The sequence below is a fragment of the Anomaloglossus baeobatrachus genome, chromosome 8 (genome assembly GCF_048569485.1).
Source record: "Anomaloglossus baeobatrachus isolate aAnoBae1 chromosome 8, aAnoBae1.hap1, whole genome shotgun sequence".
NCBI classification, from domain to species: Eukaryota; Metazoa; Chordata; class Amphibia; order Anura; family Aromobatidae; genus Anomaloglossus; species Anomaloglossus baeobatrachus.
In genome coordinates, this window is record NC_134360.1 from 34546848 (window position 1) to 34569728 (window position 22881).

General features: G+C 52.0%; 1 protein-coding gene across 1 annotated transcript in view; it reads left to right on the plus strand.

Moving 5' to 3' along the window:
- Nucleotides 1–22881, plus strand: part of SETD5 (SET domain containing 5) — a 152527-nt gene that overhangs the window by 68256 nt on the left and 61390 nt on the right. The window contains exons 9-14 of the mRNA XM_075321431.1: nt 10699–10847; nt 11347–11464; nt 11662–11771; nt 13026–13275; nt 13474–13548; nt 21406–21663. Coding sequence (XP_075177546.1) covers nt 10699–10847; nt 11347–11464; nt 11662–11771; nt 13026–13275; nt 13474–13548; nt 21406–21663 — 960 coding nt within the window. The remainder of the gene's footprint in view (nt 1–10698; nt 10848–11346; nt 11465–11661; nt 11772–13025; nt 13276–13473; nt 13549–21405; nt 21664–22881) is intronic.

The window sequence follows — 22881 nt, forward strand, 5'->3', positions numbered from 1 at the left end:
GCTCAGCAAAGCTCACAGAGGATTCTTCATCTGGTCTCAGACCCCGTCCTCCTAAAATGGAGACTCAGGGTCCCCTTCTCGCAGGACAAGGAGGATGCCTTTACTGGGGGCTCGGACGCTACTCCATGTACCCCATTGATCTGTCCGAAAGTGACGCAGATGCTAATGATTTGATTGCGTCCATTATATTTGTACTGGACCTCAATCCGCCTGTATCAGGGGAGCATCCCTCTCTGGCAGAAAGGCATCAGTATACCTTGCCTAAGAGAACAAGGAGTGTGTTCCTTATCCACTCCAGTTTTCAGGCCACTGTGACAAAGCCCAGAGCCTGTCCTGACAGACGCTTCCCAAAGCGTGGTTCTGATGACCGTTTTCCGTTTCCACCAGAGGTGGTCAAGGAGTGGGCTCATTCACCAAAGGTAGACCCTCCGGTGTCTAGACTCTCAGCCTGGAAAGTTGTATCAGTGGCTGATGGCAACTCCCTTAAGGATTCCACTGACCGCCATCTGTATATGAGGCGACAGGGGCCTCGTTCTCCCCATCTTTTGCAGCAGTGTGGGCTTCAGAGCCATCTCTGCTTCTCTAGAGGAGATGCATTCCCTCACCAGGGACTCTATGCCCGAGATGGTTGCCTTAACTTCCAGGTCTTCAGCCTTTTCATCCTATGCCATATCTGCCATGCTGGAGGCTCCGCACTGCGGTGGCTTCGGCCAATTCTCTCGCTATCCACAGGATCCTGTGGCTTCGAGAGTGGAAGGCAGACGCTTCTTCAAAGAAGTACCTTGCTGGGCTCCCATTTGCATGGGCCCAGGCTGTTCGGTGAACAACTGGATGAAATTATTCAGGAAGCTACTGGCGGGAAGAGTACTTCCATGCCACAAGCCAAAACCAGGAACCTGTGCAGGGCAGGAACCAGTCGAGGTTTCGTTCCTTTTGTTCCTCCAACTAGTCGTCCTCTAAGCCCTCGGCCTCGTCCACTAACTCAGCCAAGGACCAAAAACCCAACTGGCGCACGAAGCCGCGTCCTCAGAAGACCGCAGGAGCTGCTGCCACTGAGGCAGCCTCCTCTTGGCTTTCTGGCCGCGCCAGCAACGTCCTTGGTCGGTGGTAGGCTCTCCCGCTTGGCGACATGTGGTTTCAACACTTCTCCGATCAGTGGGTGCGGGATATCATCTCCCACGGCTACAGGATAGAATTCTATCTAGCCCGCCAAACAGATTTTTTTTTCTTTCCTGTCAACTCCCCCCTGCTCCAAGGCCGCCGCCTTCTCTCAGACCGTGGCATCCTTGCAGGCCAACGGAGTAATTGTACCGGTTCCCGCCTGGGAACGGTTCAGAGGTTTCTACTCAAATCTCTACCTAGTCCCCTAAAGGGACGGTTCCTTCCGGCCCATCCTGGATCTCAGGCTTCTCAACAAGCATGTTCAGGTGCGGCTTTTTCGCATGGAGTCTCTCCGATCAGTCATTGCCTCAATGACCCAAGGAGATTCCTTGCATCCTCGACATCAGAGATGTCTATCTGCATGTACCAACTGCAGTTTCGCAAGTGGTTGCGGTTCTGCACCTCCAAGGGTTGGCATCCCTTTTCCTGGACGGCCTTCTAGTCAAGGCTTCATCCTGTGCAGACCGTCAGCGGAGTGCCTCGCTCACTCTCGCCACTCTAGTCCAATTCGGGTGGCTTGTCATTCTGCCCAAGTCCACTCTGACTCCGACCCAGAAGCTCACGTACCTAGGGATGCAATTCTAGACTCTGCCGGCACTTGTGAAGCTGCCTTTAGTCGAACAGCAGTCCATCCACTAGCGTTGCGCTCTTTGCTGAGGCCCCGCCGTCATTCCATCAGGTGCCTGATGCAGGTGCTGGGTCAGATGGTGGCGTCAATGGAAGCGGTTCCCTTGCCCAGTTCCATCTGCGTCCTGCAGCTGGACATTCTCCGCTGTTGGGACAAGCGGACTTCTTTCTTGCACAGGTTAGTGGCTCTGTCGCCACATACCAGGGACTTCCTTCAGTGGTGGCTTCGGCCCCTCTCTCTTCAGGGACGCTCCTTCCTGGCCCCGTCCTGGGTGATCCGCACCACGGATGCCAGTCTATCCGGCTGGGGAGCGGTATATCTCTTCCACAGAGCGCAGGGCACTTGGACTCCGTCCGAATCAGCCCTCTCGATCACTGTGCTGGAAATCAGAGCTGTGCTTCTAGCTCTCTTGGCCTTTCACCACCTGTTGGCGGGCAAGAACATTCGAGTCCAGTCAGACAACGCCACAGCGGTTGCCTACATTAACACCAGGGCGTGACACTCAGCCGCCTGGCACTGTTGGTATCCTTCAGTGGAAGGAGGATTCCAGGTCCACCACATCCGCAGTCCACAACCCAGGCGTGGAAAACTGTTAGGCAGATTGTCTCAGCCGTCAAACCGTGGACAACGGCGAGTGGGCTCTGCATCCGGCAGTGTTTCGGTTAATCTGCCGCAAGTGGGGCACTCCGGAAGTGGATCTTCTCTTCCACGATCCTCAGGCCTTTGCAGCAGACGTGCTGGTTCAAGATTGGTCCCAGTTTCGTCTGTCTTACGCGTTTCCCCCTCTAGCTCTGGCCCAGAGACCTGCGCAAGTTCAGAACGGGGGGCCGTCGGGTCATTCTTTGCCAGACTGGCCCAGGCGAGCTTGGTACCCTGACCTGCTCCATCTGTCCGTTGAGGTGCTTTGGCATCTCCCAGACCGTCCAGACCTTCTCTCACAAGGTCCGTCTTTCCGCCAGAATTCTGCGGCTCTCAGATTGACGGCGTGGCTCTTGAGTCCTGGATCTTGACGACTTCTGGTATCCCTCCTGAAGTCATCTCCACTATGACTCGGGCTTCGGAAGTATTCCTTGGCCAAAATCTATCACAGGACCTGGAGAATTTTCCTGTCCTGGTGTCGCCCTTCCAGCCATGCTTCTTGGCCTTTTTTCCTTGCTGACCCTCCGGTCCTTTCTACAGTCCGGTCTGCAGCTAGGACTATCCCTCAATTCCCTCAAGGGACAGGTCTCGGCTCTGCCAGTGTGTTTCCAGCGGCGTATCGCCCGGCTGGCTCAGGTGCGCTCCTTCATACAGGCCGCATCTCACATCATTCCGCCTTATCGGCGGCCTTTGGATCCCTGGGACCTTAATCTGGTCCTCACGGCTTCCAGAAACCCCCCTTTGAGCCTCTTAGGGAGGTTTCTTTGTCTCGTCTTTCACAGAAAGTGGTCTTTCTAGTGGCCATAACTTCCTTCGGGAGAGTCTCTGATTTGGCTGCACTCTCCTCGGAGTCACCTTTTTTGGTTGTTCATCAAAACAAGGTAGTTCTCCGTCCGACTCCGGACTTCCTCCCTAAGGTGGTTTCTCCTTCCACCTTAACCAGGACATTTCCCTGCCTTCCTTTTGTCCGGCTCCTGTTCATTGCTTTGAAAAAGCGTTGATATCCTCTATCTGGTGCGGGCGCTCCGGATCTATGTGTCTCGCACCGCTGTTCTTAGGCGGTGCACCTCTCTTTTTGTGCTGACCACAGGTCGGCGTAAGGGCCTCTCGGCTCTAAGCCGACCCTAGCTCGTTGGATTATGTCGGCCATTTCCGATGCCTACCAGTTTACTCAAGTGCCTCCCCCGCCGGGGATCAAGGCACACTCGACCAGAGCTGTCGATGCCTCTTGGGCTTTCAGGCACCAGGCTACGGCTCAGCAGGTCTGTCAGACTGCCACTTGGACTAGTCTGCATGCCTTTTCGAAGCACTACAAGTGCATGCTCATGCTTCGGCAGATGCGAGCTTGGGCAGACGCATCCTTCAGGCGGCTGTCGCCCATTTGCGAAGTTAGGTTTCGCCTACTTCTCAGTTTTCTGTTTATTCCCACCCATGGACTGCTTTGAAACGTGCCATGGTCTGGGTCTCCCATAGGAACGATGAAGAAAAAGAGAATTTTGTTTACTGTAAATTCTTTTTCTTATAGTTCCGTAATGGGAGACCCAGACCATGGGTGTATAGCTTCTGCCGCCGGAGGACACACAAAGTACTACACTAAAAAGTGTAGCCCCTCCCTCCCAGCATATACACCCCCTGGTTAACCAAATATAGCCAGTTTAGTGCAAAAGCTGAAGGAGAGTAGCCACCCACAAGTAGAACCGAGTAAGAACCGGAACAACCGGAACCTCTGTCTACAACAACAGCCGGTGATAACACGCGGAACAAGAAACTGCCAACAGGCAACAGGGAGGGAGCTGGGTCTCCCAATACGGAACTATAAGAAAAAGAATTTACGGTAAGTAAACAAAATTCTCTTTTCTTTGTCGCTCCATTGGGAGACCCAGACAATTGGGTGTATAGCTTCTGCCTCCGGAGGCCACACAAAGTATTACACTTAAAAGTGTAAAGCCCCTCCCCTTCTGCCTATACACCCCCCCGTGCATCACGGGCTCCTCAGTTTTTATGCTTTGTGCGAAGGAGGCACACATGCACGCATAGCTCCACAATTTAGTCAGCAGCAGCTGCTGACTATATCGGATGGAAGAAAAGAGGGCCCATAACAGGGCCCCCGGCATGCTCCCTTCTCACCCCACTCTGGTCGGCGGTGCTGTTAAGGTTGAGGTACCCATTGCGGGTACATAGGCAGGAGCCACATGCTGTTTTCCTTCCCCATCCCTTAAGGGCTCTGGGTGAAGTGGGATCCTAATCGGTCTCCAGGCACTGGGACCGTGCTCCCTCCGCAGCCCCTGGGGAATCTGCTGGACAGGAGCCGGGTATCGTCAGGGACAAGGCCCTGCTACTGTGAGGTACTCTGTGTCCCCTTGGGGACGGCGCATGGAGCGCTTGTGTTATACACGCTGCAGCACTGCTGGGTGTGTTAGTGCGCCGGGACTACCGCGCTTGTTTGCCGGCCGCGCTTATAACTTTAGTCCCCGGCTTCTGCGGCCTAGTACCGCATACTCCCGCCCCCGGGCCTGCCAGTCAGGGGAAGGGCGGGACGCTGCACTGGACGTCAGCGCTGAGGGCTGGAGCATACTTTGTATCCTCCTCCCCACTCACTGAGCACCGTGGGGCACCAGATTCCCGCACTTTCTTGGGCACGCCCACGGCCCCCTCCTCCTCACAGAACGCCGGCAGCCATTCCTGTCAGCACTTCTGAAGCTGGAGAGGAGAGATAACACGGCTCTGGGAGGCCCAGGCAGGGAATCTGGTGGTCACACAACCGCTTTGGGCGGTCGGTAAGCCGCACCTGTTTCTAGGTGCTGGCCCCCCTGGGTGCCGAAGTGTGTGTATATATATATATATATATATATGCTTATATGCTATACATTTACTCTGTACGGTCGCACTGTTGGTTTTTGGCTATATACCCTCCCGGATTGTACTCAGAGGAGACCATGTCGTCCGCAAAAAGCAAGGGTGCCAAAGCACAGGCTTACTTTGCAACCTGTACCTCATGTGCGGCTATGCTACCGGCAGGGGCAGGTTCCACCTACCCTCATTGTGTGCAATGCTCGGCCCCTGTGGCACTTACTCAGCCGGAGCCTCTGCCACTGGTGGCCCAGGTGGAACCACCTGCTACCACTGTCCAGGTGACAGGGACGGAGTTTGCAGTATTCGCTGACAAACTTTCTGAGTCTATGGATAGATGGTCTGCTAAGATACTAGAAGCTTTGCAGTCCAGACCGGTAACACAGGCCCCGGGCACTGTTGAATCATTGACCCCAGGCCCCCCTCAGTTGGAGCAGCAAAGTGCTCCTGGGGTGACTCATAGGTCCCAGGGTGAGGTCTCTGACACGGACCGCAGTCCCAGGCCGCCCAAGCGGGGTCGCTGGGAAATTCCCTCCACTTCATCACACTGCTCAGGGTCTCAGCAGGGGGACTCTCTGGAGGATGAAGCGGAGGTAACAGATCAGGATTCTGATCCTGAGGCCGCTCTCAACCTAGATACACCTGAAGGAGACGCCATAGTGAATGACCTTATAGCGTCCATCAATCAGGTGTTGGATCTTTCTCCCCCAGCTCCTCCAATTGAGGAGTCAGCTTCTCAGCAGGAGAAATTCCGTTTTAGGTTTCCCAAGCGTACAATGAGTACGTTTCTGGATCACTCCAACTTCAGAGAGGCAGTCCAGAAACACCGAGCTTGTCCAGATAAGCGCTTTTCTAAGCGCCTTAAGGACACACGTTATCCCTTCCCCCCCTGACGTTGTCAAGGGTTGGGCTCAGTGTCCCAAGGTGGATCCTCCAATCTCCAGACTGGCGGCTAGATCCATAGTTGCAGTGGAAGATGGGGCTTCACTCAAGGATGCCACTGACAGACAGATGTAGCTCTGGTTGAAATCCATCTATGAAGCTATCGGCGCGTCCTTTGCTCCGGCATTCGCAGCCGTATGGGCACTCCAAGCTATCTCAGCTTGTCACTCGCAGATTAATGCAGTCACACGTGCCTCTGCTCCGCAGGTGGTGTCCTTAACCTCTCAGGCGTCGGCGTTTGCGTCCTACGCCATTAATGCTGTCCTGGACTCTGAGAGCCGTACGGCGGTAGCATCCGCCAATTCGGTGGCAGTCCGCAGGGCCATGTGGCTACGTGAATGGAAGGCAGACTCTGCTTCCAAAAAGTTCTTAACCGGTTTGCCATTTTCTGGCGACCGCCTGTTTGGTGAGCGATTGGATGAAATCATTAAACAATCCAAGGGAAAGGACTCATCCTTACCCCAGTCCAAACCAAACAGACCTCAACAACGGAAGGTACAATCGAGGTTTCGGTCCTTTCGGCCCGCGGGCAGGTCTCAATTCTCCTCGTCCAACAGGCCACAGAAGGGTCAGAGGAACTCCGATTCATGGCGGTCTAAGTCACGTCCTAAAAAGACCGCCGGAGGAACCGCTCCCAAAGCGGCCTCCTCATGACTTTCGGCCTCTTCAAACCGCATCCTCGGTCGGTGGCAGGCTCTCCCGCTTTTGCGACGCCTGGCTGCCACAGGTACAAGACCGTTGGGTGAGAGACATTCTGTCTCACGGTTACAGGATAGAGTTCAGCTCTCGTCCTCTGACTCGATTCTTCAGAACATCTCCGCCCCCCGAGCGAGCCGATGCTCTTCTTCAGGCGGTGAGCACTCTGAAGGCAGAAGGAGTGGTGATCCCTGTTCCTCTTCAGCAACAGGGTCACGGTTTTTACTCCAACTTGTTTGTGGTGCCAAAAAAAGGACTGATCTTTCCGTCCTGTTCTGGACCTAAAACTGCTCAACAAACACGTAAAAACCAGGCGGTTCCGGATGGAATCGCTCCGCTCCGTCATCGCCTCAATGTCCCAAGGAGATTTCCTAGCATCAATCGACATCAAAGATGCTTATCTCCACGTACTGATTGCACCAGAGCATCAGCGCTTCCTGCGTTTCGCCATAAGGGACGAACACCTTCAGTTCGTGGCACTGCCTTTCGGCCTGGCGACAGCCCCACGGGTTTTCACCAAAGTCATGGCAACAGTGGTAGCAGTCCTACACTCTCAGGGACACTCGGTGATCCCTTACTTAGATGATCTGCTTGTCAAGGCACCCTCTCGAGTGGCATGCCAACACAGCCTGAACATTGCTCTGGAGACTCTCCAGAGATTCGGGTGGATCATCAATTTCCCAAAGTCAAATCTGACACCGACCCAATCACTGACATATCTTGGCATGGAGTTTCATACTCTCTCAGCGATAGTGAAGCTTCCGCTGGACAAACAGCGTTCACTACGGACAGGGGTGCAATCTCTCCTTCGAGCCCAGTCGCACCCCTTGAGGCGCCTCATGCACTTCCTAGGGAAGATGGTGGCAGCAATGGATGCAGTTCCATTTGCGCAGTTTCATCTGCGTCCACTTCAATGGGACATTCTCCGCAAATGGGACAGGAAGTCGACGTCCCTCGACAGGAACGTCTCCCTTTCTCAGGCAGCCAAAGCCTCCCTTCGGTGGTGGCTTCTTCCCACTTCATTGTCGAAGGGGAAATCCTTCCTACCCCCATCCTGGGCGGTGGTCACGACGGACGCGAGTCTGTCAGGGTGGGGAGCGGTCTTTCTCCACCACAGGGCTCAGGGTACCTGGACTCAGCCAGAGTCCTCCCTTCAGATCAATGTTCTGGAGATAAGGGCAGTGTATCTTGCCCTAAAGGCGTTCCAGCCGTGGCTGGAAGGCAAGCAGATCCGAATTCAGTCTGACAACTCCACCGCGGTGGCATACATCAACCACCAAGGCGGAACACGCAGTCGGCAAGCCTTCCAGGAAGTCCGGCGGATTCTGCTGTGGGTGGAAGCCACAGCCTCCACCATATCCGCAGTTCACATCCCGGGCGTAGAAAACTGGGAAGCAGACTTTCTCAGTCGCCAGGGCATGGACGCAGGGGAATGGTCCCTTCACCCGGACGTGTTTCAAGAGATCTGTTGCCGCTGGGGGATGCCGGACGTCGACCTAATGGCGTCCCGGCACAACAACAAGGTCCCGGCATTCATGGCACGATCTCAAGATCACAGAGCTCTGGCGGCAGACGCATTAGTTCTGGATTGGTCGCAGTTTCAACTCCCATATGTATTTCCTCCTCTGGCACTGCTGCCCAGAGTGTTACGCAAGATCAGGTCCGACTGCCGCCGCGCCATCCTCGTCGCTCCAGACTGGCCGAGGAGGTCGTGGTACCCGGATCTGTGGCATCTCACGGTGGGCCAACCGTGGGCACTACCAGACCGACCAGACTTGCTGTCTCAAGGGCCGTTTTTCCATCTGAATTCTGCGGCCCTCAACCTGACTGTGTGGCCATTGAGTCCTGGATCCTAGCGTCTTCAGGGTTATCTCAAGAGGTCATTGCCACTATGAGACAGGCCAGGAAACCAACGTCCGCCAAGATCTACCACAGGACGTGGAGGATATTCTTATCCTGGTGCTCTGATCAGGGTTTTACTCCCTGGCCATTTGCCTTGCCCACTTTTCTTTCCTTCCTTCAATCCGGATTGGAAAAGGGTTTGTCGCTCGGCTCCCTTAAGGGACAAGTCTCAGCGCTCTCTGTGTTTTTTCAGAAGCGCCTAGCCAGACTTCCACAGGTACGCACGTTCCTGCAGGGGGTTTGTCACATAGTCCCTCCTTACAAGCGTCCGTTAGAACCCTGGGATCTGAACAGGGTGCTGATGGCTCTTCAGAAACCACCTTTCGAGCCAATGAAGGATATTTCTCTTTCACGCCTTTCGCAGAAAGTGGTTTTCCTAGTAGCAGTCACTTCACTTCGGAGAGTGTCTGAGCTAGCAGCGCTGTCATGCAAAGCCCCTTTCCTGGTGTTTCACCAGGACAAGGTGGTTCTGCGTCCGGTTCCGGAATTTCTTCCTAAGGTGGTATCCCCTTTTCATCTCAATCAGGATATCTCCTTACCTTCTTTTTGCCCTCATCCGGTTCACCAATGTGAAAAGGATTTGCACTTGTTAGATCTGGTGAGAGCACTCAGACTCTACATTTCTCGTACGGCGCCCCTGCGCCGCTCGGATGCACTCTTTGTCCTTGTCGCTGGCCAGCGTAAAGGGTCACAGGCTTCCAAATCAACCCTGGCTCGGTGGATCAAGGAACCAATTCTCGAAGCCTACCGATCTTCTGGGCTTCCGGTTCCCTCAGGGCTGAAGGCCCATTCTACCAGAGCCGTGGATGCGTCCTGGGCTTTGCGGCACCAGGCTACGGCTCAGCAGGTGTCAGGCGGCTACCTGGTCGAGCCTGCACACTTTCACGAAACACTATCAGGTGCATACCTATGCTTCGGCAGATTCCAGCCTAGGTAGGCGAGTCCTTCAGGCGGCGGTTGCCCACCTGTAGGAAGGGGCCGTTTTACGGCTCTATTACGAGGTATTATTTTACCCACCCAGGGACTGCTTTTGGACGTCCCAATTGTCTGGGTCTCCCAATGGAGCGACAAAGAAGAAGGGAATTTTGTTTACTTACCGTAAATTCCTTTTCTTCTAGCTCCAATTGGGAGACCCAGCACCCGCCCCTGTTCCCTTCGGGCTGTTGTTCTTTGTGTACACATGTTGTTCATGTTGAATGGTTTTCAGTTCTCCGAACATCCTTCGGATTGAATTTACCTTAGACCAATTTATAAGTTTCCTCCTTCCTGCTTTTGCACCAAAACTGAGGAGCCCGTGATGCACGGGGGGGTGTATAGGCAGAAGGGGAGGGGCTTTACACTTTTAAGTGTAATACTTTGTGTGGCCTCCGGAGGCAGAAGCTATACACCCAATTGTCTGGGTCTCCCAATTGGAGCTAGAAGAAAAGGAATTTACGGTAAGTAAACAAAATTCCCTTCTTTTTCCGGATTGTGCCCGATGGAAAAACACTGATGTGTGAAAGTAGCCTTACTGGGCTGCTTAGTGTAGTTTTTTTTATAAAATCACTGATTAATCAGCAGGAGATTATCATTACAGGACTACTTGGTGTGCTGCAGGTAGCCCAGCATATTCATCAGCTCTGTATAACTGCTGGATCTGCAGCAGAGAAGATATTGATTTTTAGCAAACAGCTCAGTAAGTGACACATCGCTGGAATCAGGGTCTCTATCTCTTTATTATGCTGCTCTCAGATGGGGGAGCAAAAACCTGAAACATTGTAGTGGCTTGGAAGTTTCAATAAAGGAATTTTACCGTGACTTGTCGCCATCTCTGTCTTAGGATAAAGGTTTTAATAACCCCTTAGAGTTATTTACACGTGTGCTTGTATCTGTCACTGCAGTTTCAGCTGGGAAGGGTGGCCCGGGTGCAGAAGCATCGGAAAATCCTCCGCGCGTCCAAGGAGCTGCCAGTAAACACTCTTGTGATCGAATACCGGGGCAAAGTTATGCTACGGCAGCAGTTTGAGGTCAATGGACATTTCTTCAAAAAGTAAGTGCATAAGTGGAGATCAGAGGAGATCTCATTTATATGTATAAATACATGTGTGGTCAATATAAAGGACTGGCACATGACTTATTCCTTCCAAAGACAGTACTAAGGACCAGGGGGCACTCACTGCGAGTGGAAGAAAAGCGATTCCGGCAGCTAAATAGGAAAGGGTTCTTTACAGTTAGAGCAGTCAGACTGTGGAATACCCTACCACAAGAGGTAGTAATGGCAGATACTATAACAGCTTTATATCAGGGCTGGATGATTTCCTCAGTGCACAACATTGTTAGTTATAAGTGACAAAATGTAGAATTGGTGGCGGAAGGGGGAACTAGATGGACCGAGGGCTTTTTTTCAAACTATGTAACTATAAGTGGAAGTTTTTGCATAGGACTGTTGTTTTAATTTTCTGTTTTGAAAACAACCTAACCTCATTTATCTAATTACTTTTGTATATATTGGCTTATTCATCCTATGTATTTTTTTTTTCCCATGACAGACCATATCCCTTTGTGCTATTTTACTCCAAGTTTAACGGTTTGGAAATGTGCGTGGATGCTCGGACCTTCGGTAACGATGCCAGATTTATCAGACGATCCTGTACACCCAATGCGGAGGTAAAGGCCACCTGGCTGGATACATCCTCCATTTATCTTGCAACGGTTTCCAATCTTTTTGAAGCCGTATGCGTGCGATGTGATTTCTGATATCCGAAAGATTATTTGGCTGACTTTGCACCAATTCACAATGCAGTCTAGAATGCGGTCTGACTCCAGTCCTACTAATCTTTTGTATTCCCTTTTGCTTTGTCCAGGTCCGGCACATGATTGCAGATGGGATGGTTCATCTATGCATTTATGCTATTGCTGCTATTGCAAAAGATTCAGAGGTCACCATTGCCTTTGATTTTGACTACAGTAACTGGTGAGTGTTTTCAATCCTAATTATACAAAATTGGGTGTCACTTATTAGACTAATGCTGCGTATACACATCTGTGGATCCCTGTCCGGGCACAGACTGTCCACTGCTCTCCTGACCTGAGCTTGACAGTCTCATATGTATATATTAGGCTATCGAGTCCAGGTCAGGAGACCTGTGGACAGTCCATATTCACGCACGCACACATGTATCCACCTGTGTAACAAACCAGTTCATGATGTTTCTTCCCCCTAATCATTTCCTCCATTACCTATGAGTGATATTTTTTTAGAAGTGGAAGGAATCGAAGTGACTCGGCCGCAAAGTGTAAACCCCATAATGTTAGAGGGCAGAAAAGTCACCACTGCTCTGCTAAATCATAACTGCAGAGTCCAGACCTCTTCTGGTATTAATATAAGCACAAACACTGTGCCTGCCGGAGGCTTAATGGCCAAGCAGCTGAAGCAGCCGTACATTACCAATCACAATGCCGAGCCGTAGATGGCAAAGCACAATGCCGGGCCGTGGATGGCCAAGCACAATGCCGAGCTGTACATGGCCAAGCACGATGCCGGGCCGTGGATGGCCAAGCACAATGCCGAGCTGTACATGGCCAAGCACAATGCCGGGCCGTAGATGGCCAAGCACAATGCCGAGCTGTACATGGCCAAGCACAATGCCAAGCCGTGGATGGCCAAGCACGATGCTGGGCCGTGGATGGCCAAGCACGATGCCGGGCCGTGAATGGCCAAGCACGGTGCCGGGCCGTAGATGGCCAAGCACGGTGCCGGGCCGTGGATGGCCAAGCATGGTGCCGGGCCGTGGATGGCCAAGCATGGTGCCGGGCCGTGGATGGCCAAGCATGGTGCCGGGCCGTGGATGGCCAAGCATGGTGCCGGGCCGTGGATGGCCAAGCACGGTGCCGGGCCGTGGATGGCCAAGCACGGTGCCGGGCCGTGGATGGCCAAGCACGGTGCCGGGCCGTGGTTGGCCAAGCACGGTGCCGGGCCGTGGATGGCCAAGCACGGTGCCGGGCCGTGGATGGCCAAGCACGGTGCCGGGCCGTGGATGGCCAAGCACAATTCCAAAGATGAGATATTGTAAAAAGTAGTTTGTCTCCTTTTACCTGGTACTCAGTGCTATGACTTATATGCACAAGGTAACACAGGTCTGAATAATATTTTTGATTAAAAAAAAAAGTGACCTTTTGATTTGGTAGACTAATAGTTAGTTAATATGTTTGTCCTTGCCTATTTTAGCAGCTACAAGGTAGATTGTGCATGTCACAAAGGCAACCGAAACTGTCCCGTCCAGAAGAGGAATCCTGTCACCGGAGATTTGCCGCCTCCTATTACCCCTCCACTATGCATTGGGGCAGAGACGAGGCACCGCAAAGCTCGGAGAAGAGAATTAGAACAGCAGGGATTTGTGGTGGATGAAAACGTCAATAATCAGCCCGCCGAAACTGCCGAAACTCTCTCATCGGACGTCCTAACTGGTGACCAGAAGGTAATGCTCGATAACAAGGTCTCTATGGTGTTATAGAGGCCACAACTTAGGAGCTCTGAGTATTAATGTGAGGCCTCTAGCCCCATGTGCACATTAGCCTACAGTATAAATGCTGAGTGAGACGTTTCCCCTCGCCGGCTTTGTTTTTGTAGTTTGTGCGCAATAACCTATAGGCTAATAAAGCTTCTTTCTCATCAGACGGAAATGGACGCGACCGTTAAGTGCGAAGAAACTAAAGAGGAAGAGGTGGCCATAGTGTCCCGGACGAGAAGGGTAAGTTCTCCTCCTAATTTTATTTTTCATTAAAGCCCAACCCCCAATTATGTACACGTCATCATATAAGCTATAGTGTGCACAATAATCGTTTTCTTTGTCGCTCCATTGGGAGACCCAGACAATTGGGTGTATAGCTACTGCCTCCGGAGGCCACACAAAGTATTACACTCAAAAGTGTAAGGCCCCTCCCCTTCTGGCTATACACCCCCAGTGGGATCACTGGCTCACCAGTTTTGTGCTTTGTGCGAAGGAGGTCAGACATCCACGCATAGCTCCACTGTTTAGTCAGCAGTAGCTGCTGACTATATCGGATGGAAGAAAAGAGGGCCCATACTAAAGGGCCCCCAGCATGCTCCCTTCTCACCCCACTCTTGTCGGGTGTTTGTTAAGGTTGAGGTACCCATTGTGGGTACGGAGGCTGGAGCCCACATGCTGCTTTCCTTCCCCATCCCCCTGAGGGCTCTGGGTGAAGTGGGATCTTATCGGTCTCCAGGCACTGAGGCCGTGCTCCATCCACAGCTCCTGGGAATCTGCTGGACATGGAGCGGCGTATCCTCAGGGACATGGCCCTGCTACGTTAAGGTACTCTGTGTCCCTGTGGGGACCGCGCACGGACACACTGCAGCATTGCTGGGTGTGTTAGTGCGCCAGGGACGGCGGCGCTGCCCGCACTAGTGCCATCGCACACTACAGCTTGCTGGGTGTGTTAGTGTATTAGGGGACTACCGCGCTAACCGCCGTTGCCATTTTTATTTCGGGCGCGGCTGGGACTTGTGGTGCGCCGGGGACTTCCGCGCCGACCAAGGCTTATATGCCGGCCGCGCTTATCACTCGAGTCCCCGGCTTGCGCGGCCTAGTCTCACTTCGTTTCCGCCCACAGACCTGCCAGTCAGGGTAGGGGCGTGACGCTGCACAGCACGGCAGCGCTGAGAGCTGGAGTATGCTTTGCATACTCCACCCCTCTCACTGGATGCACGGTGAATCCGGCAGCGCTGAGAGCTGGAGTATGCTTTGCATACTCCACCCCTCTCACTGTGTACGCTGTGAAGCCGGATTCCCGCACTTTCTCAGGCACGCCCACGGCTTCTTCCTCTGCACAGGACGCCGGCAGCCATTCTTGTCAGTGTTTTCTGTAGCGACAGAAGAGACAAGTTTAGGAATCCCTGGCAGGGATTCGGATAGTCACACAACCGCTGTGACCAGGCGTTAAGCAGCACCTGTGGGGCTGACTCCACTAGTGCCGAAGTGCACATATACATATATGTTTATTCACTATGCATTGCACTGTTTAGCTGCATTTTTGTATATACCCTCCTTGATTGTGCGGAGGACATAACAGCATATTGTCTGTGTAAAACAGAGGTGCAGAAGCACATGTTTTCTATGCAGCCGGTACAGCATGTATGGCTATATGGCCGGCAGTGTACATAGACCCCCATTGTATACTACGGAGTCTCTGCTAACCGTCCAGGACATGGGGACGGTGCCTGCAGTATTTACTGACAGATTTTCTGAGACTATGGCTATGATACTAGAAGCCTTGCAGTCCAGACAAGTCTCTCAAATCCATGGCCACTGTTCACATTATCCATGGTCCCCCTCAGTGGGAACAACTTTGAGCTCCGAGGGGTCATGTGCTTCCCAGAGTGACGGCTCTGACACGGACGACAGTCCCAGATAGTCTGAGAGGCTCACTATGAGCGGCCATCGACTTCATCACACTAGTCAGGGTCCCAGCAAGCGGACTCTCTGTGTGATGTGGCGGAGATAGCTGCTCAAGATCTAATCCTGAGACCGCTCTCCATCTGGATACACCTGATGGTGACGCCATAGTCAATAATCTCATAGCGTCCATCAATAGAATGTTAGTTATTTCTCCCCCAGCTCCTCCGGTGGAAGAGTCAGCTTCATAGCAGGAGAAATTCCATTCACGTATCCCAAGCGTAAATTAAATACTTTCCTTGACCACCCTGACTTTACACAGGCAGTCCAGGAACACCACGCTTATCCAGTTAAGCGCTTCCCCAAACGGCTGAGGATACACGTTATCCCTACCCCCTGACGTGGGCAATGGCTGGACCCAGTGTCCCAAGGGGCATCCTCCAATCTCCAGCTTGCAGCTAGATCCATAGTTGCAGTGGAAGATGGGGCTGCACTTAAAGATGCCACTGACTGACAGAGGGATCTCTGGTCGAAATCCATCTATGAGGCTATCGGCGCGCTGTTAGCTCCAGCAGCCGTAGAGGCACCCCAAGCTACTTCAGCTTGTCTTACACAGATGGACACGGTCACACGTACATCTGTTCCGCAAGTGTCATCCTTAACCGCTCAAATGTCTGCATTTGCGTCTTAGGCAATTAATGCTGTCCTGGACTCTACGCCCCGTACGACAGTGGCGTCCGCTCACTCTGTGGTTTTACGCAGGGCCTGGGTGTTAACTGAATGGAAGGCAGATTCTGCTTCCAAAAAAGGGCTTAACCAGTTTGCCTTGTTCTGCTGACCGACTGTTTAGTGTGCGTGAGATATAATCATTAAACAGTTCAAGAGTAAGGATTCTTCCTTACCTCAGCCCAGACAAAACAAACCCCAACATACCAAGGGACAGTCGGGGTTTTCGGTTTTTTCAAGGCTCGGGCAGGTCCCATTTCTCCTCGTCCAAAGAGGACTCAAAAGGATCAGAGGAGCTCAGTTTCTTGGCGGGCTCAGTCACGCCCAAAAAAGACAGCCTGAAAACCCACTTCCAAGAGGCTTCCTCATGACTTGCGGCCTCCTCTCTCCGCATCCTCGGTCGGTAGCAGGCTCTCCCGCCTTGGCGATATTTAGCTGTCACAGGTCAAAGACCGTTGGGTGAGAGACATTCTGTCTCACGGGTACAGGATAGAGTTCAGTTCTCGTCCTCCAACTCAATTCTTCAGAACTTCTCCACCTCCCGACTGAGCCGACGCTCTTCTGCAGGCGGTGGGCACTCTAAAGGCCCAACGAGTGGTGACCCCCGTTCCTCTTCAGGAACAAGGTCACGGTTTTTACTCCGAATTATTTGCGATGCCAAGAAAGGACGAGTATTTCCGTCCCGTTCTGGATCTAACACGGCTCAACCAGCTCGTGAACACCAGGCGGTTCCGGATGTAATCCCCCGCTCCGTCATCGCCTCAATGTTTCAAGGAAATTTCCTAACATCGATAGACGTCAAGGATGCTTATCCCCACGTGCCGATTGATCCAGAGCTCCAGCGTTTCTACGCTTTGTTATAAGACGCGAACACCTTCAGTTCGTAACCTTGCCTTCTGGCTGGCGATAGCCCCACGGGTCTTCGCTAAGGTCATGCCAGCAGTAGTACCAGTCCTGCAATCTCAAGGTCACTCTGTGATCCTGTGTTTGGGAGATCTACTTGTCAAGGCACCCTCTTAAGGAACATGCCAACACAGCCGAACGTTGCGCTGGAGACTCTCCAGAGTTTCGGGTGGATCATCAACTTTTCAAAGTCAGATCCGACCCCGGGCCAATCACTAACATATCTAGGCATGGAGTTTCATACTCTCTCAGCGATAGTGAAGCTTCCGCTAGACAAACAGCGTTCACTACAGACAAGGCTGCAATCTCTCCTTAGGATCAGTCGCACACATTGAGACGCCTCATGCACTTCTCACGTAAGATGGTAGCAATGGCGGCAGTCCCTTTCGCGCAGTTTCATCTGCGTCCACTACAATGGGACATTCCCCGCCAATGAGACGGGAAGTCGACGCCCATCGACAGAGACGTCTCCCCTTCTCAGGCGGCCAAACAATCTCTACGGTGGTGGCTTCTTCCCACCTCATGGTCAGAAAAAAGGTCCTTCCTACCCCCATCCTGGGCGGTAGTTACGACAGGCACGAGTCTATCAGAGTGGGGAGCAGTTTTTTCTCCGCCACAGGGCTCAAGGTACGTGGATTCAGCAAGAGTCCACCCTTCAGCTCAATGTTCTGGAAATCAGAGCAGTGTATCTTGTCCTACAAGCCTTCCAGCAGTGGCTGAAAAGCAAGCACATCCGAATTCAGTCGGATATCTCCACAGCGGTGGCATACATCAACCACCACGGAAGAACACGCAGCCGGCAAGCCTTCCAGGAAGTCCGGCGGATTCTAACGTGGGTAGAAGACACGGCATCCACCATATCCGCAGTTCACATCCCAGGCGTGGTAAACTAGGAAGCAGACTTCCTCAGTCGCCAGGGTATGGACGCAGGGGACTGGTTTCTTCACCCGGACGGGTTTCAGGAGATCTGTCGCCGCTGCGGGATGCCGGACGTCGACATACTGGCGTCACGGCACAACAACTTTGTTCCGGCTTCATAGCACAATCTCACGATCATCGAGCTCTGGCGGCGGACGCCTCAGTTCAACATTGGTCGCAGATTGGCCGAGGAGGTCGGGGTTCCCGGATCTGTGGTACCTCACGGTAGGCCAACCGTGGCCACTACCAGACCGACCAGACTTGCTGTTTCAAGGGCCCTTTTTTCCATCTGAACTCTGCGGCCCTGAACATGACGGTGTAGCCATTGAGTCCTGGATCCTAGCGTCCGCAGGATTATCTCAGGAGTGGTTGTCACCATGACGCAGGCCAAGAAGCCAACGTCCGCCAAGATCTACCACAGATCGTGGAAGATATTCTTATCTTGGTGCTCTGCTCAAGGAGTTTCTCCCTGGCCATTTGCATCGCCTATTTTTCCTTCCTTCCTACAATCTTGGTTGGAAAATAGTTGGTCGCTCAGCTCCCTTAAGGGACAAGTCTCAGCGCTATCTGTATTTTTTCAGAAACGCCTAGCCGACTTCCGCAGGTATGCACGTTCCTGCAGGGAGTTTGTCTTCTCATCACTCCGTACAAGCGACCATTAGAGCTCTGGAGTCCGAACAAGGTTCTAATGACTCTCTTGAAGCCGCCTTTCGAGCTTTTGAAAGTTGTTTCCCTTTCCGTATTTCACAGAAAGTGGCCTTTCTAGTAGCGGTCACGTCTCTTCAGAGAGTGTCCGAGCTAGCAGCGCTGTCATGCAAATCTCCATTCCTGGTCTTCACCAGGACAAGGGGGTTCGGCGTCCGATTCCGGACTTCTCCCTAAGGTGGTATCCCACTTTCATCTCAATCAAGATATCACCTTACCTTCTTTGTGTCCTCATCCAGTCCATCAATTTGAAAAGGATTTGCATCTGTTGGATCTGGTGAGAGCACTCAGGATCTACATTCCCGCACGGCGCTCCTGTGCCGCCCGGATGCACTCTTTGTCCTTGTCGCTGGTCAGCGTAAGGGGTCGCAAGCTTCCAGATCCACCCTGACTCGGTGGCTCAAGGAACCAATTCTTGAAACCTACCGTTCTGCTAGGCTCCTGGTTCCCTCAGGGCTTAATGCCCATTCTACCAGAGCCGTGGGTGAGTCCTGGGCATTACGGCACCAGGCTACGGCTCAGCAGGTGTGCCAGGCACCTACCTGGTCGAGTCTGCACACTTTTACCAAGCATTATCAGGTGCATACCTACGCTTCGGCAGACGCCAGCCTAGGTAGACAAGTCCTTCAGGCGGCGGTTGCCCACCTGTACGAAAGGGCTGTTTGACAGCCCTACCACGAGGTATTCTTTTACCCACCCAGGGACTGCTTTTGGACATCCCAATTGTCTGGGTCTCCCAATGGAGCGACAAAGAAGAAGGGAATTTTGTATACTTACCGTAAATTCCTTTTCTTCTAGCTCCAATTGGGAGACCCAGCGCCCGCCCTGTTTTCTTAGGGTTTTTTTCGGTACACATGTTGTTCATGTGAATGGTTGCAGTTCTCCGATGTTTCTTCGGATTGAATTGGTCTTTAAACCAGTTATTGGCTTTCCTCCTTCTTGCTTTTGCACTAAACTGGTGAGCCAGTGATCCCACTGGGGGTGTATAGCCAGAAGGGGAGGGGCCTTACACTTTTGAGTGTAATACTTTGTGTGGCCTCCGGAGGCAGTAGCTATACACCCAATTGTCTGGGTCTCCCAATTGGAGCTAGAAGAAAAGGAATTTACGGTAAGTATACAAAATTCCCTTCTTTTGATGATTCTTTTAACCCCTAAGTAAGTGGCTCAGTGGTTTTGTCGCTTTGAACGAAGGACAGAATCTGGAAGGAGTTGGTTTCCTCCGGGTTCTCCGCTTTCCTCCCACACTCACACACGACATACGGATAGGGAATTTAATTGTAAGCCCCAGTGGGGTCCAAGATGATGTCTGTAAAGCGCTGTGTATAAACACGTAAAAGAAAATAAAGGGAACCTGTCACCAGATTCTAAAACTAGCGCCTTAAGCAGCGCCTGTGCTGCATTCCATGAAGGTGCATGTTACCCCCTAACCCCCCGTAGACCCCAAAAATACCTTTATAAAATCTCCGACTCAGTATGTAAATGGTCCAGTCTAATGGGCATCCTAATTTGCGCCCCCTAACGCCCTTCCCTTTGCGGATTGGTGTGGATAATGCCTTGGACGCCATCCACGTAGTTGGGCAAAATCTCCATATTCCCGGATCGGGTGACGTTATCCACATCGCCGGGCAAAATGTTGCCCCTGCAGAGAGAACTCGCCGGATCGTGCAAGCGACGTGAGCCGAGAAAGATTTTACGGTGAGTACACAAAAATCCTTCTTTTGCCTGCCTACATGGATGGCGTCCGAGGCATCACCCACATCAACTCAGAAGGACAGCGAAAGGAGGGACAGGAGGTGCAGATTAGGACACCTACCGGACCAGACACTTTACATACAGGGTGGGAGATTTTATAAAGGTATTTTTGGGGTCTACAGGGGGGGTCAAAGGTCCAGGATGAGGATGTCTGTAAAGCGCTGTGTATAAACGAGCAAAAGATATTAAAGGGAACCTGTCACCAGATTCTAAAACTAGCACTGTAAGCAGCGCCTGTGCTGCATTCCATGAAGGTGTATGTTACCCCCTGACCCCCCCCCTGTAGACCCCAAAAATACCTTTATAAAATCTCCGACTCAGTATGTAAATGGTCCAATCTAATGGGCATCCTAATTTGCGCCTCCTAACGCCCTTCCCTTTGCGGATTGGTGTGGATAATGCCTTGGCCGCCATCCACGTAGTTGGGGAAAATCTCCATATTCCCGGATGGCACAGAAAATTTTGCCCGGCGATGAGAATATGGAGATTTTACCTGCCTACGTGGATGGCGTCTGAGGCATCATCAACACAGGAGGAGGGTGAAAGTAGGGACAGGAGGCGCAGATTAGGACGCCCACCAAACCGGACAATTTACATACAGGGTGGGAGATTTTATAAAGGTATTTTTGGGAGTCTACCTGGGGGGTCAGGGGGTAACGTGCACCTAATATAGAATTCAGCACAGGCGCTGCTGAAGGTGGTAGTTTTAGCTTAGAAGGCTGAAATCTGGTGACCGGTTCCCTTTAAATCTACTGCTCGTACCACAGCAAACCATCCTTGATCCATGTCTTCAAGTAGAAAACATGGACTTTTCTGAAGACTGTCCATGTCTATGCACTAGGAGACGTCATGCCCTGTACTGTTTACAGGCGCACCGTCTGAAGTGTGTCAGTCAGGATTAGTATCTGTAGGAGTGATGTGAAACTAGAGCGCTGGATAGGAGGGACCGAGGGCATAAATCTGGATAGTTTGCAGCGTGCACAGGAGGGCCGGTCTGTAACAAAAGAGAGAAATTGCAATGTACATGGGCAGGTGATTACTGAGCACACACCTGCACTATGGACATTTCTGTAGATAACTGGTGCTATATGCGTCGGGATATTCTGTCATTCAATAAAGGAGGTCGTCCAATAACGGAGGACCCGATGGGCACAATCTCAGTAATTCACATCTTTGTTTTTCTTGCAGTCGAGAGATGACAAGAAATCGGAGCTTCCTCTGCAGATAACGGAAAGCATTGACAGAAGAAGGCGACGCAGAGAGCAGCCCGTGGAACAACCCGCTGCCGAACCTGAGGCTCCATCTGTTCCCGAGGTCCAAGTGACCGTAGATCCTGCACCCCAAACTGATGAACCAGAGCCGGAACCTAAAAGTCCCATGGACGTGGAGCAGCCCGCACCCAATCCTACCCAAGGTGTGAACACTCGGAGATCGTCTCAGGCGCTGGTGAGTACATGCCTTGTGATTTGTGCAAGTGCCAGGCGCGCTTACACCGTGTGCAGAATTATTAGGCAAGTTGTATTTTAGAGGATTTTTTTTATTATTGATCAACAACTAATCAACCCAAAAGACTCATAAATATCAAAGCTTAATATTTTTGGAAGTTGGAGTGGGGTTTTTTTTAGATTTGGCTATCTTAGGAGGAGATCTGTTTGTGCAGGTAACTATTACTGTGCAGAATTATTAGGCAACTTAATAAAAACCAAATCTATTCCCATCTCACTTGTTTATTTTCACCAGGTAAACCAATATAATAGCACAAAATTTAGAAATAAACATTTCTGACATGCAAAAACAAAACCCCAAAAAATGAGTGACCAATATAGCCCCCTTTCTTTCTAATGACACTCTGCAGCTACCATCCATAGATTGTCATTGATGTGTTTACGATCCACATTGCGTGCAGCAGCCACCACAGCCTCCAGACACTGCTTCGAGAGGTGTACTGTTTTCCCTCCCTGTATATCTTACATTTTATGAGGGACCACAGGTTCTCTATGGGGTTCAGATCAGGTGAACAAGGGGGCCATGTCATTATTTTTTCATCTTTTAGACCTTTACTGGCCAGCCATGCTGTGGAGTAGTTGGATGCATGTGATGGAGCATTGTCCTGCATGAAAATCATGTTTCTTTATCGTTCCTATGGGAGACCCAGACCATGGTGTATAGCTACTGCCCCCGGAGGACACACAAAGTTACTACACTCAAAAACGTGTAGCTCCTCCCTCCTAGCATATACACCCCCTGGTAGCCAGATCTAGCCAGTTTCTTGCTTTGTGTCAGGAGGATCACACACACACATGCATCCTTTTTTGATTTTTCATTTTTTCTAAAGATTTGGAAGAAAAGCGGGTCCACTGGACTCCCGGCATGTCCCTTCTCACCCCCCTGGCGGCGCTGCTGTTAAGGTTGACTTCAGGGCAGGAGCCCTTCATGCCGCGCTCCTTCACCATCCCTTAGGGGCTCTGGCTTGAAGTTAGAGCCAACACGGTTCTCACTGCCTTGCAGGAGACCGGCGGCCTCCATCCGCAGCCCTTTGGCAGGACCCTGCTGGACGGAGCACTGAACCCCCACCCCACCCAGGGACTGGGCCCTGCGTCTCAAAGCTAAGTATAGAGACGTTATTCAGAGGGTCCTTCTGCAATGTGGGGCACTTTTATTGGG